Source organism: Nuphar pumila, chromosome 6, assembly GCF_984573655.1.
Source record: "Nuphar pumila chromosome 6, dmNupPumi1.hap1.1, whole genome shotgun sequence".
In the NCBI taxonomy this organism is placed as follows: Eukaryota; Viridiplantae; Streptophyta; class Magnoliopsida; order Nymphaeales; family Nymphaeaceae; genus Nuphar; species Nuphar pumila.
Genome location: NC_143254.1, coordinates 21,115,958 through 21,132,910, shown reverse-complemented (window position 1 = coordinate 21,132,910; position 16,953 = coordinate 21,115,958). Strand labels below are relative to the sequence as shown.

Below are 16,953 nucleotides of genomic sequence, written 5' to 3'. Positions count from 1 at the left end.
TCAAAAGCAAATTTAGTCTGAGATAATAAATATCCTCTAGGAGAATAAGCAACTTCAATGCCTAAAAAATATCTCAACAAGCCCAAATCAGTCATTTCAAAATGAGATTTAAGAAGTGTTTTGATTGTTTCAACTCCCTGTTTATCGCTTCCGGTGATGATCATATCATCCACATAGAGAAGAAGCACAATGATCCCTGCATCAGAATTCTTAATAAACAAAGCAGTGTCAGTTAAACAGAATTGAAAACCAATATCAATCATAACACGACTAAACCTATCATACCAAGCTTTTGGTGCTTGTTTAAGTCCATAAAGAGCTTTTTCTAAGCGAAGGACTTTACCCTTAGGAATACTTAGACCAGGAGGGGGTTCCATATATACTTCTTCAACTAGCTTTCCATTTAAAAAAGCATTTTTGACATCCATTTGAAAAATAGACCATTTTTTGATAGAAGCTAAGGCAATTAAGGTTCGGACAGTAGTCATACGAGCCACCGGAGCAAAGGTTTCTTCATAATCAATCCCATATTCTTGGGCATAACCTTTGGCTACTAAACGGGCTTTATATCTTTCAAGAGTACCATCACTCTTGGTTTTAATTTTATAAACCCATCGACATCCTATAGTTTTCTTCCCTGGAGGAAGATCTTGAATATTCCATGTAGAAGCCTTTTCAAGTGCATCTAATTCAACTTTCATGGCTTCTATCCATTTGATATCATTTTTTGCTTGAAAATATGTGGATGGTTCTTTATATGAGTGAATTAATGCAATAACTGCCCTATATGTGGGTGAGAAGGACTCGTATGATACAAACTTTTCTGGAGGCCTCGAGATTCGGGATGATTGTCTAGTTGGAATGTTAGAATATTTCTCAAGTGCACATGGAGTATTAGACTCTTGTCGCCTGGAATATTGAATACTAGTATCTCTATGAACTTCTTCATTTTCAACATTAAGATCAATAATTCTTGGATCATCATCAAAGTTACAATCAAGGTCATATTCATCAGATGTTGATGTTAGATCTAGCAAAAAGGAGTACTTTCTAAAATCAAAGAAGCTCTCCTTTTCAAGAAAGGAAACATTTCTAGACACATATAGTTTATTATTTTTGAAGTCAAAACATCTATAACCTTTCTGGTTTTCAGCATATCCTAAAAAGGCACAGGGAATCGCACGAGGGGAAAGTTTATCATTTTTGTCAGTAAATATGAAACATTTGCACCCAAATATTCTTAATCTAGAGTAGTCTGGAGAAATGTTCATAAGTTTTTCAATGGGAGTGATATTTTGTAACGAAGAAGATGGCATCCTATTAATGAGATAGGTGGCAGTTAAGGCAGCTTCTGCCCAAAAGTCTTTAGGGACTTGATTTGCTATTAATAAAGTTCTAGTGGTTTCTATAATATGGCGATGTTTTCGTTCTGCCAGTCCATTTTGTTGAGGTGTATAAGGACAAGATCTTTGATGTGTGATGCCATGCAATTTAAGATAATTTTGAAAATCTGTGGATAAAAACTCTCCCCCTGAATCTGTGCGAAAAATAGTAATATCATTTTGAAATTTGTTTTTAACCATATTATGAAAAGTTTGAAAGTATGAAAATACTTCAGACTTATGTTTGAGAAAGTACATCCACGTATGTCGGGAGAAATCATCGACAAAAATAACATAGTAGACAAATCCTCCTTTAGAAATTACTGGTGCAGGACCCCAAACATCCGAGTGTATTAATTCAAGTGGTCTTGAAGAGAAAAAGGTTCTGTTCTGAAATGGTAATCTTTTCATTTTGCCGAGAATACAATCTTTACAATCAAATGATTCAGAGTTACAAAATTTCCCTAGATTTGGAAAATGTTGGATTTTGGCTATATGTGGGTGACCAAGTCTCTTATGCCACAGTTCCAACTCTATTTTTTGAATATTATAACAAAAAGCTTTCTTCGGCATTTCCAAAAAATCCATGTAATAGAGTCCTCCTTCTCTATGGCCTTCCCCAATCAGCTTGCCTGACTGCCGATCCTGTACCCAACAACCATGAGAAGAAAAAGAAATATTACACCCATAATCAGAAATTTGAGATACAGATAAAAGATTTAAATTTAATTTGGGAACATGTCTAATTTCTGGAATAAAAAATTTTTTTGTTTTATAAATTTTTTCAAAATCTCCTATTCCTTCTATTTCAAGAGAAGTCCCATCAGCAGTAAAGACCTTTGACACACTTGTTTTATTTTTAACACATTTGGATAGACTTTGATTATTTGGGGTCATATGAAAAGATGCACCAGAGTCAAGAAGCCAAGAAATTTTACCTAAATCAGAAAAAAATGAGGCTGCTGCGCCGGTTGAAGCTTCAGATGAGGAAGAGGCACCTTTGATGAGAGGCTGAAGGATCTCCATTAGTTGGGCCAGGGAAACTGGTGCATCCTGATCTTTAGACTCCGATCCAGCAATTGCAGCTCTTTTTTCTCTCAGCTCCTTAAGTTTGGGACATTGTGGCCTGTAGTGTCCCGGTTCATGACAGTGATGACAAATAACTTTCTTCTTATCATAGTCACCATTTTGTCGGTTAAAGTGAGGAAGCCTATATGATCGAACATGATTCCCTGGTCTAGACACGGCTAAAACGGAATCATCTTCAATTTTTAAAGAACCTTTCCGGAGACGATTTTCTTCCATTGTTAACTCTTCAATAGTTTCAACAATAGAAGGAATTTTTCCCCGGTGAAGTAGGGCCGATTTAGTGGTTTCAAATTCCGGCCTTAATCCAGTGATAAACTGGTAAAAATGTTCAACATTGAGTTGTTTCTGACGAAGCTCGATGTCTTCGGCACAATGCCACTTTGGTTCTAAAAGGGAAAGTTCTTCCCAAAGTTCGGACAACCCATTGTAATATTCACGAATAGTTTTGTCTCCTTGTGTCATCATTCGAACTTTTTCTTGGAGGTTGCACACGTGTGCAATATCTTTAAGGGAATACATATTCTTAAGGTATTCCCATGCCTTATCGGCATGATCAAATTTGGCAAGACTTGAGCATTTTTTAATGTCAACGCTATTGATAAGCCATGACATTATCTTTGCATGAGATATTCTCCATTCTTTCCATTTCTTCTCGTATGAGGCAATAGCCTTGATTTTCTCTTCTTCCGATAGAGGGACGTCTTTATCTCCCTCCTTTTTAGTAAGAGATAGCTTAGGTTCCGAATCGGAACCATCCACAATCCCCCATAAGCCTTTTCCCCATATATGGTGCTTCATGATTGAAGCCCATGTTACATAGTTCGTATCGCTTAGTTTCATAGGCATGATGGTGACTTTATCATTGTCATCCATCGATTACAAGGAGAGAAAGAATAGGGATAGAAGAGAAACAAGAAGGAAAATGAGAAAGAAAGAAAAAAAAAAAAAACAATACAACAAGATGTGAAATCTTCTTCAATGAAGTGATAAAACACTTCTCTTCAAGTGGCGAACACTTTTGCAAACGGGCACGGAAACCGAGGCAGCTTTTCCTCAAGATTTAGTACTTCCGCGGCTCTGATACCATGAAATGAAATGGGGATCTTCGAAACACGAGCTTTGATTAACAAGAGCAAGTGTCAAGAATGACACTAAAGCATAACCCTTAAAAAGGGTATAACTGGAAACAAAATAAAAATAAAAATGTATTCTTTATTGATATGAAAAACCAATTGCTTAAGAAGCATTGGAGTAAAATACAAGAGGGGCTGCACCCCTTTATATACACAACTGAAAGAGGACTCAATAGAGCTGTTGGGCACAGTCCAACAGCTCTATTTAGAGCTGTTGGAATGTGTCAGTCCAACAGCTCTATTAAGAGCTGTTGGACTGTGTCAGTCCAACAGCTCTATTGCTAGTCAAGTCTGGACAGGACTTGACTAGCAACAGTCATTCTAGTTCAAACTGAACTAGATGACATAAAGACAAAAAATAAAAATAAAGGAAAAAAAATACAGAAAAGAAAGAAATTAAAAATGTATTTATATATATATAATAATATAATATTATTATATATACATATATGTACAGTTTTACATTTTAACAATATTTACTTCATTCATAATTGATTCTGTTTATGTTCAATGTTATGCAATTATACAAAGTTTGTGATATGTTATATTAAGTACACACTTATACTTCATTCATGGTCACAATCACGATTGTTTCTGGTTGTTACTTAAATTTAACAATTCATTGTAACATTCTTACTTTTTTCAATGTTTTTTTTGGGTCCTGCCTAGGCCCTGAATAGGTCTTTTAGGGGTCGTCCACCTAGCACTTTTGACAACTAACTATGTATCTATCTATGCATGTATGGATGTACGTACGCATGTATGTGATGTATGGCCTTGTCCCAGTGTCAGTTTTATGTCACAAGTCCCTAAAAAACTTATTGGCTATGGAAAACATGCATATATCTGAAACATTAACATGTCAAAGATAAGGAAGAGAGATGTAGGAATAAACTTAAGATATCCAATCCACCCGAAGGATAAAATGCTCTTCTTATGATAGATGAAATTGTGCCGTAAAATAAATACAAGCCTTAGACTTACCTTCTGGGAAGCTTCTCTTTCACATAGGAATCTCAAAGTTGATAGAAGTGCAACAAGCCGTGATCCACAGGTTACTAGATGTGAAAATAGGCAAACCTCAGAAACATTTAGGCATAAGAGATCACAATTTGCAATTGACAATACAATAGTGATGAGCAAATCAAAGACTAACCTTTCACATATTTTTGGACTAACTGCGTAGGGAGCATATAATCTCCAGTAGGACAAGTTGGTGGTTTGGTTGTATGTGTAGATTGTGTATGATTAGTAGATGTCATGGAATGCCTATCAGAAAAATTCATCACATGGTTTGTATGTCCTTCTAAGCCAATCATAGCAGGGCTGTCTAAGCTGATGTTAGCAAGATGGTTCACTTTTTCATTCAAAGTTGCAGATAGTAACAAATTTTGCCTTAAGGACCCCACTGCGTGGAGCTTTGACACTGTACTGTCCCCAGAAATCAAATCTGGCTCTCTTGTCCCTAGAATATTAAGTATTTCTTCTATATCCTTGCCATAGCCAAGCTCCAAAATCCTACAGATATTTAACCATATTAACTATTTTAGTAAATGCACAATCAACAAGCAGCATTAGATAACTACCAGTCACAGTTACCAGCACTAGCAATTCTCTGTGAGACAATCACTATGATGGAAGTCAAATACAGTAAGTATCTCACAAAATCCTCCTAAAAAGGTTCGTAATTTTGAAAAATAAAATGAGTCAATTTAAAAAAAATCAGATAATAATTTAAAAAAAGAGTAGAAAAACAAGACACAGCTATAAGATTTAGGATTTCTTAATAAATAAAAAATAATGAGAAACTTGTAATAATATGACTATTTTTACACTGGAGATATTTGTCACTATGCTACTGACATAGTGCCTTCACAAAACAAAGGCAGTATCAACACATGACATGCAGAATTTATATTGTAAAAAATCCAGAAGAAGCTGCAAGAGCTTGTACCTATCAGCTTCATCGAAGATTATCCAACGCAATTTTTTGTACAAGAAAGATGATGTATGTTTCAAATGGTCCAGAAGTCGGCCTGGGGTCGCAATAAGAATTGATATTCCTGAGGCACGATATAAGCATAAATAAAAACTTCAAACAAACAAGCAGACAAATTATATAAGGAAGAAGGCGAAGAGACTAGGAGGCATGGAACATCAAATCTGTGGTGCTATGGGGAGCACAACACGTCTTGTCTTCTGTGTTTTATATAAACCTTAAATTACTTACAATTAGTACCACATTAGGGACATGCACCTTAGTTGTACAAATAATAAATCATAAAGTTGCCACCATTATATCTGGAAAGACTGAAATGCCCTTGTCAGCCAGCGTATTCCCTTTCTATCATTACGCCCCTGTCCATGACTGATTATCAGGGTAATGAGGTCCAGCACATATGCCTTAACCTAGCTACTGATCAGTGGAATTAGGGCTTGCAGCATCCAGCAAGCATGCCTTAAACTGACAAGCTGACCGAGGGAATTAGGACTTGTAGCATGCCAAAGCTTATAACAAAAATGCACTGCCCCAGCATCACAATCATATTACCTGAAACCTATAGGATACACCAAGAATACCCTTTCCACACACACACACATACAGGCTGAGTTCCAGCATCGCATCCACATTACATAAAAAACACATCCAGTTTGTCCAAATGCAAGTCCAACGGCGCTACCAGCCTATCACTAAACCAACATGCACACCCGAACAAGAAAGATACTTAAACACTAAGATATGGGGTGCAAGTCAGATAGCAAAGCAATGGTCATTTTTAAACATAGTCACCAAGTCTTGCAACATTCTGAAATACCGTGTTTTCAAGTTTCTTGAGGAAAAAGAGAAAGTATCATGATATTTTCAAATAAAACTTCAGATTGAAAATATCATGATATTTCCATCTTTTTTTATAAACTTTCGGTCTTTTATTTTTAGTTTCTAAAACTCCAATTATACCAATTTATTCCAAAAATCCCTGAGGTTTTCTTGAGAAAAAACACTTAGTTTAAGTTCTCAGAGAAAAAACATTGGCAAGATATTGCCAAGAGTAATAATTGAGACTATGGTCTCAATAAGCAATAGAGCAAGTAAACAAGAGAAGATAAAATAAATTTTAAAGTTATAAACTCAAATTTGGATTTTTTTCTCATTGGCACTTTAGTGGCATTTAATTTGGTCAGATGAACCCGAAAGTGGTTCAAAATGACTTCTAAAGCTATTCAAAATATATGTAACAAATCAATTATAGGATCAAGAGAATCAATCAACCATAACTCGAACATCTAGCATGGAGAATGTTGATTTAATATTACACAACAAATACTCTCACATGTCAAGTAAATAATGGATGATTTAGCATTCAATACTCGTGAATACAAACCAAGAAACCTAAATCCAAACCTTTCCGTAACCTGGCCTTCTCCTTTGACCGATTTTCACCACCCATTACATATCCGGGGACAATCCAATGGAAACGATGCAATATTATCTGCAAAATTTCATAAACCTGCATACATAATTCACGCGTTGGCACAAGCACCAACGCTGTTTCCTGTTGGTGAGTCAAAGCAAGAGATCCAAGATTTAAAAAAATGAGAACAGAAAGTGTAGAAAAGGTAGCATAATTCAGAAGAGCATCACCAGTTGACCTTAGAAGAATGAGTCAAAGATGCTATTTCTTTTCCTCTTCACAAACAAAAATGACCAAAACAATTGTAATTTTAAACTTCCATGACATTTAAATGGTTATGATTCATGAAAGATCTACTCAAACAGTACAAGATTGTAAACCATGCTTAGCTCAAACTGCACAGAGAAAAGGCTAAATGCACAATTCATGACAGAACATCTACTTATTCAATGTGGACCTATCTACACAATTATATCATGAATAAAGGATACTAAAAGTCCTCTTTTACCATATTCATATGAACAAGAACAACAGAGCTTACCAAATGTTCCATCAGAACGATTAATCCGAGGAGAGTACATTTGTAAGTGATGAACTATAGGAGCAAGATACACAATTGTCTTGCCAGTTCCTGTAGCTGCATTAACGAGTCTACACTGCATGTCAAAGAAATGACAACAAACTGCTCTTGGAGAGGCTGTGCGAGAAAAATAGAAAAAGTAAAGTCTGTAAAATTTTCTGTCTGATTAGAATCAGTAAAACCCCTATAAATTTTCCATGGAAAAGGAGGTGGGGGAGGAATGGAGCTTAGGCATATAAAAAGGATACACATGACGTCCAGACATAATGACAGGAATTGCTTGAGCCTGGATAAGAGTTGGAATTGTGAAACCCATTCTATCTGTTAAATATCACGATACATAAATGAGCTTTGATGAGATTTGAACAAAACAAATCTACACCGATGGAAAAGAAAAGCCAGAGTAACTAAACATTAGTTCAAGACACTATTACGCATGATGCCTGAATTATTGCAAGAAAACCATGCAAGGCAACAAGATCCGGACATAACATTAACTTCAATAAAGAATCTCGAAAATTCAATTCCAAGATGAACCCAACAGACAGTGCCAGATATAGGAATCTATCTAGTTTCAACTTTCAATGTTGAAATTGCCATTTAAAGGATGAACTTGATAAAATGTGAAAGTTTATTAAGGAAACATAAATTGTAGCTATTAAAGCTGATTATCTCGTGCACATTTTTCTTATCTATGCTATCATTGTTCTTTGTTTAACTATCAGATATTTTCCAATTATTTTCTTAGAAGAAGCAAAATGTTATTTTAGCAAAATTATTGTGATAAACTCAACTTATAGGTTGCTACTGTTGCATAAGTTTGGAAACTGAAGTGGTGCTTGAATTGGCAAGAGAGAGAGAGTCCAAAGGCCCATCTTTATGAGAACGGTGGGCACAGAGTTCTCGAGAATTCATCAACTCCACAGGCATAAGCAGTAACAATAATCCGAGACAACCAGAAAAAAACCCATCAATCCCAGTTTTCAGCAAACTCATTAGAATTCTCTCCCGAAGAAGAAACAATTCTCCATCATCCATATCAGTTCAAATTTAACTAGCAATTCTGTAAATCGTTGTCACGAAATCAGCAACGCCATTACGTGACAATTATCACCCTAAACGACCGAAACTAACGCGCCAATGCCCGTTATTAGCCCTCATAATCGAACACAAACGACGCCGTCATGAACGAAAAAACAAAACACGACTCGAATCACCAAACCAGTATCATCAAAATTGCTCCCCGAAACAACAAAATGCAATCATAATTCTATATAAACTACCAAAAAACAAAATCCAGTAGAAGAAAACGAGAGAAATACAAGAATGAAGGAGAGAAGGAGCGGACCTCGGAGTTGATCACACAGCGTTGGGTGGAGGCCGAGGTCTTCGAAGGAGCACGAAGCGAAGAGGTTAGGGTTAGGGTTTTTTTCGTTCCCTTCCAGAAGCTTCTTCTCCTTCTTCTTCTTCTGCTCCACCTCGGCGCCCATGGCGGAACTCTCCTCTAGGGTTTTGCTAGGTTTTCTCCGACGGCAGGGATGAGTGGGAAAAGGCGATCCCACGAGTATTTAGAGGCTTGGATCGGTCATGGAACGCAGTAAGTCCGGCCCGGATCCATCTAAAGACGTAAGTAGGTCGGGTCTTGGGTCTTAAATTGTGTTTGAAATTGTTGCAGCTTATATAAAAACTCAAGTTAAACGAGTCGAGTGATTGTAAATACGGAAGGCAGAGCCAGCGTGGCTAGGTCTCTTACCCTGGGCCCTTTTTTTTCTTCGTGTAAATATATAAAAAAAAATAACTCTAATTCTAATTAGCATATTTAAAAAAAAAATGCATTGTTCTATGGCTAAAAAATAAGATTAAAAAAAAAACATATTGTTTGAGCATTTGAGAAGAGATAGAAGTAATAAGATTTTACTATTAAACTTATTTTTTAACCAAATAGTTCAATCGTAACATATTTAAAGTATATTTTTCACTAATTAGAGATCTTACGAGTCAAAGCGAGCTGAGCCTATTTTACAAGTTTAAACAAGCTCTTTATATGAGGAACATGAAATGAGCAGGGCTTTCCAACCTACACAAAGAGCAGGGTTTGGATCATTTTCTGAGTACGGCACACCAGATAAAACATCTTAGCCAGTGAAACACGTCGGATGGATCCAAGTCCGATTAATTTCGTAGACCTAAAGGACCCAAAACCGTAAGGCATCCGGACCACGTCGGATGGATGCAAGTCCGATTAATTTCGGGCCACGGCCCAAAACAGTGAAACCCAGTCGATGCCGACTTGCCGAGTCGAGTAAAGGGATATATAGGTTATTTGGTGAAAGTAACGAGGGCATAATGGACTATTTATTGTACAAATACAACAACCCAATTAAAACCGGTAGCTGAGAAGACACCCGCCATTTTCCGCTAATTTTTTTCGTTCTTTTTTTTTTTTGCTCTGTCTCTCTCTCTCTCTCTCGATCAAATCTAGGGTTTCCTCCCGAGGTAAGTTTTCTTGGATCGTTTCTCTTCGCAATTGTTATCTCGTTTGTAGGTCATAGCGGAAATTTATAAGGTTTTGGTTGATCTCCTGTTGTACTTCCGATTGCTTCAAGTCCGTTATTTCAGTATGATTTAGGGTTAGATTTTCGAACATGGGCTCAGTGTTTAGAAGGAAGAGGGGAACGGATCGAAAATTGAGGACGTGTGGCGAAAAACCGCTGTTCTTTTAGCTGTTGATCCATAGTTATGGTGTTTATGTTCTCTTTTGATGATACAAAAGCGGTATTCGCAAATTTTGAGCTTTAGATTTGGGTTTTGATTTCAAAGATTGTTCCTTCTTGGCATTTGATTGTGGTTTTTTTGAGGATTTAGTGTTCTTTACCGTTTCGATGATTTTTTACCCTTTCGTATTGCATACATCGATTAATGCTTTTACTCATCCATTGAAAAGTATGTAGATAATTTTGCACCGGAATTAAGAATGAGCAAATGTATTTCTGCATTATTCATCTTGATATTTTTAATTGTGCATTTGTGCTCGGGGGTTTAATATATGGAACAATAACTTATGCATGCATACTGGTAATCTTGCAACACAAGTGAGTACTTAAAAAATCTTATAGTTTTGATTCAGGAACACATTTAGACGTTGTATAAAATTACAGAAAGACCATTGCTGGTGCTATCCAAAAGAAAGGCTATCATGATATCTTTATTTGTCTGCGTTGGTGATGAGAGTCTGAGACCTTATCACCACTCTTTTTTGTACCAATTGTGTTTTTCTTCTGTAAAAAAGTGTTGGGATTTTGTGTTAATTATCAGTGCAGAGGTGAAGAATTCACAATTAAAAAGGTCTTACGTTTACTATCTTCAATTACGAAATTTTCCTTTTGTTGTGTACAAAAGTAATTCATTTCCCATAATGTAAAAAATGAAATTTTTGATAGATGCAACCACTGCTGTATTTGAAAGTTTTATAGGGACAGAAAGTTTGGCGTGTATGCATGCATGTGCACACACGCCTGTGAGCCTGTCTGTGGAAGACATCTTGTCTGCTTTCTACATGAAATATTTCTAGCTAAAAAGTTGAAAAAACAGTGCTTATTTTTATGTTGTTCATGTCTTTCATGTTTATTGTTTTTTGGTTCAAATTGAAGAAGAATTGATTATCCTCCTCTTTCTTTTTTCTTTGTTTTTATCTTTCCAGCAAATGGCATCTTCAAGTAAGGCCCCAGAAATTGATTTATTGGGTAGACACTTGTTGTCAGACCCTATTTCTCATGATGAAAATGAGGACAGCAATGAAGTTGTCTTATATAGGGCCTCATTCCAAGAGATGGAAGACAATTTTGTCAAGTATCAAACAGCTTTGTGGATCCTTTCTTCTTTACCACTTATTCTAGCTTGTGGAATTGGATTACTCATGTTGATTTACCTTCCTGTGAGGAGACAGATTGTGAGAAGAGACTTTCGATCCAGAAAGTTGTATGTCACATCAAATGCTGTTGTCTATAAGGTCTCTTCCTGCCCATCCTCTTGATATTTAAACATTTTTTTGTTACCATGTAATATTGTTTAATCAAGTTGACATATTAGCTAATATAAGGTTGATTTTTCATCTAATCATCTCTACATTCGGACAGTTTGGGTTGCTTTTGTTTCTCTTTTATGCTTTTAGTTTCTTACATGTGTTGCTATTGTTCTTTGGAAGTGATTGGTTGATTTGAGAAACTTCACAACCTTAGATGATTTGAAAGACAAAAAGTTGCTATTATCTTTTAGCTCTCCAAAGCTATATGGTTACTCAAAACCAATACTTTCATGTGTGTCAATACATGTGCATATTAAGGATTTCATTGTTGAAGCCTACCCACTGTACCCTAGCATACTAGTATCCATACTACTTATTAGGGCGTCTGGGAACTTGGCTGTTCATGGCATGTTTCCTTTGAACAGTGTCACTGTCTTATAGTGTACTATATGTTAGGGTGTCTGGGAATTGGTCTGTTTCATGACATGTGAAACCATGAACCTGGTGACTGTATCATAGGTTTATATTTGCCTCATGTAAATGATAATTCACTAATGTGATGTTTGCTTTAGTCACAAGTGGGAATGGCCACAAGGTGAATCACATGACCAACTTTCACAAGATTCAAGGTAAAAACAATCACAGCTGGCAATCACAATAACAACTTGTACTTTCTCATGTTTCACTAACCTTTAGAAAGTGTTGTGATTGTAATTTACAATCACAGGATCTTGAGAAAATCCAAGAATCGCAGGACATTGCAAACATGCCCTAAGTGTACTATCACTTAGATGTTTCTTGATAACTGTGAAATTTGTTAGTTGATGAGTTTAGGCAATTAGTAAGAGGATAGGAAACAAAAAAATTCAGGTTTCTAATAGCTTTCCATGCACCAGAGGGCCCTCTATTACTGATCTACAATTTAAACCTATACACACTGGTGAATAAGATGGATGGTGTACCTGTTTAGAGAGTTGAGCGTAGTCTTGTTTGTGAAATCAAGCGAGCCAAATATTCATGATTTTTATGATCAAGAACTAGAAATGTTGAAAGACATCAAGATCTGTATTATCATCCAAATGCAATATTCGTTGTTGATTTGGGGCTTGGAAATAAATTACATGCTGATTTTTATAAGTGTGAGCTATAAATTTGGCAAGCTATCTACCTCCATTTTACATTTTTAGGTTTGAACTTGCATGTAAGAAGGAAATGGAGATGATGTCATAGAAAGAGAGATAGAAGGTGGTGGTGGTCAAGAATGTGGTTGGAAAAAGAAAAATGCCATTGTTTTTTATAGTGAGGCCATTAATAAAAAATATTTGCCAAAGTGATAAGAACTCATTTAGGATATTTATTGGAAAGGTTGTTAAAATTGCAAATCAGATGTGAGAACCTCCTTATTTTTTCCCCTTATCAGTGAGTTTCACTTTTTTTTATTACAAAGCAAAAACAAAATGTCCAAGACCTACCCTACTGAAAAGTTAGTATTCATCATAACTTTATGAGTCGTTATATTTTAACTACTGGAGTGTTTTTTCCTATTGCAGGTCACAAAGCCAGTGTTCATTCCCTTCTTTGGAGTCTTGAAGAAAGAGAAACATGTCGTTCTCCCTTCGTTGAAAGATGTTGTAGTTGAACAAGGTAAATGATTAATTAGAAATACAGTAAGTTGGAGGGTTAAAGTTGTAATACATATGGGTTCTCCTTTTTTATGTTCTTTTGGAAGATTGATAATCTTTTGTTGGTTGAACTTGCTTTGTATACTGTCACTAAGTCCCTTCTTTTTAAAGGAAGATCTCTGAATTCCGTTTTTTCTCTTTCATCAAAGTTGTCTTTTGTTATCTTTAGAAAACCTAGTACTGTTGGACCGTTGGTTACTATTCTTTTGATGCTTTGCTTTTCAATTAAAGTTTCGTTTGAATTTCTTAAGTCTACATAGAAGAGTCAGACTAAGATACTGTTTAATCATCAATTATTTGCTTTTATCAGGATACCTGCAGTCCTTGTATGGTATCTATTCCATCAGATTTGAGAACTTCGGTGTGCGACGGCCAGCCAGTGATGATGTTCAAATTCAAGGGGTTGTGCATCCAAAGGCTTTCAGAAAGGTAGCCTGTTGGATAAAAGAATCTATTCTCTTATATGGTTTTGCTTTTGGAAGAAATGTAATCATACAAGCCATACTTTTCAGGCTATCATGATGCTTCTTTCAAGTATTAGGAATGAAAACTTTTCTAGACAAGTCTCTGTTAATGATGATCTGCCCACCTCAAGAGCAGAGTTTTCTCATTCTCCTCAATCTTCACTATCCCGCATTAGAGTAACATCCAGGCCGGTAGGTTTACTTTCTTGATGAGATTGTATTATATCTGATTGACTTGTTTTTTAATCATCTGATTATTCATCACAAAAATGATTAGTTCCTATCTCATTGAAATTGATGTAGACAAGCTAGTCATCCATTGGATATTGAGATTAAGATTTTATGATGATTTTGCAGCTTCTTTTGTTGGAATGTAAGAAACCAAAAATGGATTTATAATTTTTTTAAGCAGAACGGCAGATCCTACTTTAGTGTTGAAGGCTTTAAGTTAATGTGGCATCTTTGACCATCCGTTGTAGCTTCTTCCTCCCTTCCTATACATGTGACTCCCTCACAGCCTTATGTGGGAGGGCCAAACCTTGGAGGGATTTGTATTGAAATCAAGAATTTGCATGGCAGCTGGTGAAAGTAAAATAAATCTATATTCTGATTAAGCATTGAATTTCCCTATTCTTATAAAGGTTACATCTTGGTACTGTTGCATCTATATTCTTCCCTAAACTTGGTTCAAGATTGAAAATGGAAAAAAGGAGAAACGATGTTTTTTGTTCCCACACATGGTGAAAGACATGCATGTTCACGCTCACTATCATGCACATACACATGAAAGCTCACATGGCATGTGCACTTCTGCATATTTAACTTGAAAGCAAATATGTGTAAAATAGTCTGCCATTTAGTTTGCTAGGAAACCTATAGCCGGTCTTGCAGTTTCCTGGAAGGTTTCATCACCTTGTGGTCTTCTGTATCATCTTTAACACATACTTATTGAGGATGTATTCTTATTATCTAATAGACTTCTAAAGGACTACATGATAAAATTAATCATCTTAGAATAGAATGCCGAAAAGTGAGCTCATTTCTTTTATTCTGTCAATTGTTTTGCTTTTTATACTTAAAGTTTTTGTTGTTGCCTATAGTTTTGAGTCTTTTGACTTAGGTTCTTGATTAACACTTCTGTGGTCACTTTTGTTGCTGGAAACCATGATAATGAGGTCCATGCTATCTTTTATTCTGATAAATATAGATGCAAAATCTCATTTTTCTTCTGTACTGTTGACTTTAGATGTCTCCTTCAAGATTTATGTTGCATGAGCCTGTCCAACCATCCACAGAACAGTTATTACATAAGCTTGGGGAGGTCAGCAGTGCTGTGAAGGTGTGAAAAGATGCAAGTTTGTAATTTGTCTTCTGGTTTTCTTTCCCTTTAATGAGCCACAGCATTGTTATCTTGGTATGCAGAAAATTCACAGTTTAGTTGAGGAGCAGCTTTGAAAATTGCAAACAGATGTATATATCCTTCTATGGTTGTGGTATGGTTCTGTTCCTTCCCGTCACCATATGACTTAAACAAATTAAGAAAAAATGGATCAAATTGTAACAGTATTACATAGCTTTTATAACCTAAAGATTACTATAGGATTCACGCCTCCGCAGAAAATGCATTCTTGTTAAAATTTGGAATGGTATTCTTTTGTTTATGAAATCTACATCCGATGACTGGTGGATTTTCCCTAGGTGGTGTTATCATGATTCTCTTTTTTTCCTTTAGGCAAGCATCTTTCGAAAGATATCCAAATCCGTCTGGCACCTGTTCTCATTATTTGTGTCTGCTTTTGCATTCAGTTCCTCGTAGTGCTAATGCCATGGTACTTGAGCAAATCAGGTATTTGCTTGGAAATTATATGGTTTTAAGATGGTTTTATATCATTCATGGCCGGAGTATCTCCCTGAGGTTTAAGCTATTTTACCTGACCCTCCTACAACCGCTGATAGCCGTATGAGACATTTGTCAGCATTGATACCAAAAAGGAATTCAGTGTTTTACTTCATTTTGCATCTACGGTGTATGTTTTACATATGATGCAGTTCTCTGTTTTGACTTTTCTACAAAATATATGGTATACATTTAATAAATAACTCCATAAAAAATGAATACATCTTTATCTTGGAGTCATAAACTCCAACAAAAATAATTGTATTTTGTCCATGTGACAGTTAAATAACATTTGTTCATTGTCTTAATGATCCTGACACTGTTTTCTGTTGCTACAGGATGATGAACGAACATATATATATTTATTGCATCTTATGGAACGGAATTTCATCAGGCACTTGGCAATTTTCTGGCTGTACCTCACCTCTGATTGTACCTCTTCCTGTAGAATTTGTTGCCAAGGACTAATAAAATTATCTCATTATTTTATATGTAACACACCTTTTTATTAATATTAATATTTTCTTTGCTTCCGACTGTCATTTTGTGCAGTAAACTCTGATGGCCTTTGACTGTGTCATTTTGACTGTAAAACGGGCATGGTTCTGAGTGTTTGATCCCAAGAAGAGGTGAAAATGAAAAAAAAAATAGAAAACCGGACGACCAACTGTCTTGCTTGGTTTAGTGTATGGGTTATCAGATGGTCAGGTCTTTCTGAACAAGAGCAGACATTTGTCAATGGCACACCCAGAGTTTCCTCAGCTATGGATGATTTGACTGCTCATCTGTGATTTCGCGATTGCTTTGAATCTGCCATGTTGGTGAATTGATTGAATGTCCGCAGGGAACAACTACATGTTTGAAGGAAAAACTGACACCTTTAGATCAGCGCCATCCCAAAACAGCAGTTCTGCTAAACTAATTCAGGAAGAGAGACAGATTCTGGTGGCTTGATGGTGGGCAACAAACCAAGCCTCTTGCACAAGCTGCGTGGTTTTAATGTGAGATCGTCACAAGTTCAATTTTGGGGTTATTTTAGTTGAACAATCCAGGCTCGAGTTCAAGCAATAGTCCATTAAGAGTTCAAGAACTCGTTAAGGGTTTGTTTCATAAGATGAGTTCAAGAACTCGTCAAAATGCCCCAACAAATGTCAGCTTGTGCCCCACTAGTTTTCAACCACAATTAGATTAGGAGAAGACAGTAGATGCCCCTTAAACAGCTAAACATTTAAAACAGGTGTCGAAGAATCACATTTATTAGCAAATTCGAAAATATTGTGATATTTTGT

At 36.0% G+C, this 16,953-nt stretch overlaps 2 protein-coding genes across 6 annotated transcripts in view; one reads left to right on the top strand and one right to left on the bottom strand.

Annotated features, from left to right (window-relative positions):
* The window catches only part of LOC149834267 (P-loop containing nucleoside triphosphate hydrolases superfamily protein), a 29,047-nt gene extending 19,916 nt beyond the window's left edge, over positions 1-9,131 (bottom strand). For 2 of the 4 annotated variants that reach the window (XM_090011306.1, XM_090011307.1), the window contains exons 1-7: positions 8,946-9,131; positions 7,846-7,918; positions 7,559-7,668; positions 7,008-7,151; positions 5,559-5,667; positions 4,761-5,122; positions 4,589-4,662 (exon numbers count right to left, since the gene is read on the bottom strand). In XM_090011306.1, coding sequence (XP_089867432.1) covers positions 4,589-4,662; positions 4,761-5,122; positions 5,559-5,667; positions 7,008-7,151; positions 7,559-7,668; positions 7,846-7,918; positions 8,946-9,087 — 1,014 coding nt within the window. In that variant the 5' untranslated portion in view covers positions 9,088-9,131. Of the gene's footprint in view, positions 1-4,588; positions 4,663-4,760; positions 5,123-5,558; positions 5,668-7,007; positions 7,152-7,558; positions 7,669-7,845; positions 7,919-8,945 lie in introns of those variants that run through there. The other 2 variants (XM_090011308.1, XM_090011309.1) reach the window with 2 other exon arrangements.
* An 863-nt stretch (positions 9,132-9,994) lies between these two features.
* On the top strand, positions 9,995-16,206 carry LOC149834266 (uncharacterized). 2 transcript variants are annotated; one of them, XM_090011304.1, is made up of 8 exons: positions 9,995-10,093; positions 11,298-11,606; positions 13,172-13,265; positions 13,614-13,732; positions 13,816-13,959; positions 15,014-15,106; positions 15,190-15,260; positions 16,003-16,206. In XM_090011304.1, exons 2-7 carry the CDS (start codon positions 11,301-11,303, stop codon positions 15,220-15,222), a joined length of 789 nt encoding a protein of 262 aa, XP_089867430.1. In that variant the 5' UTR covers positions 9,995-10,093; positions 11,298-11,300; the 3' UTR covers positions 15,223-15,260; positions 16,003-16,206. The 2 variants fall into 2 exon arrangements, with proteins under 2 accessions (XP_089867430.1, XP_089867431.1); XM_090011305.1 differs by lacking the exon at positions 13,816-13,959 and having other exon boundaries at positions 9,998-10,093.
* Positions 16,207-16,953: the final 747 nt, after the last annotated feature.

What these genes read in the sequence shown, in the direction of transcription:
- LOC149834266 (XM_090011304.1), top strand. Translation starts at nt 11,301, where the DNA reads ATGGCATCTTCAAGTAAGGCCCCAGAAATTGATTTATTGGGTAGACAC. An exon ending in CAAATGCTGTTGTCTATAAG is followed by an intron (nt 11,607 to 13,171) that starts GTCTCTTCCTGC and finishes TTCCTATTGCAG; the next exon opens with GTCACAAAGCCAGTGTTCAT. An exon ending in ATCCAAAGGCTTTCAGAAAG is followed by an intron (nt 13,733 to 13,815) that starts GTAGCCTGTTGG and finishes CATACTTTTCAG; the next exon opens with GCTATCATGATGCTTCTTTC.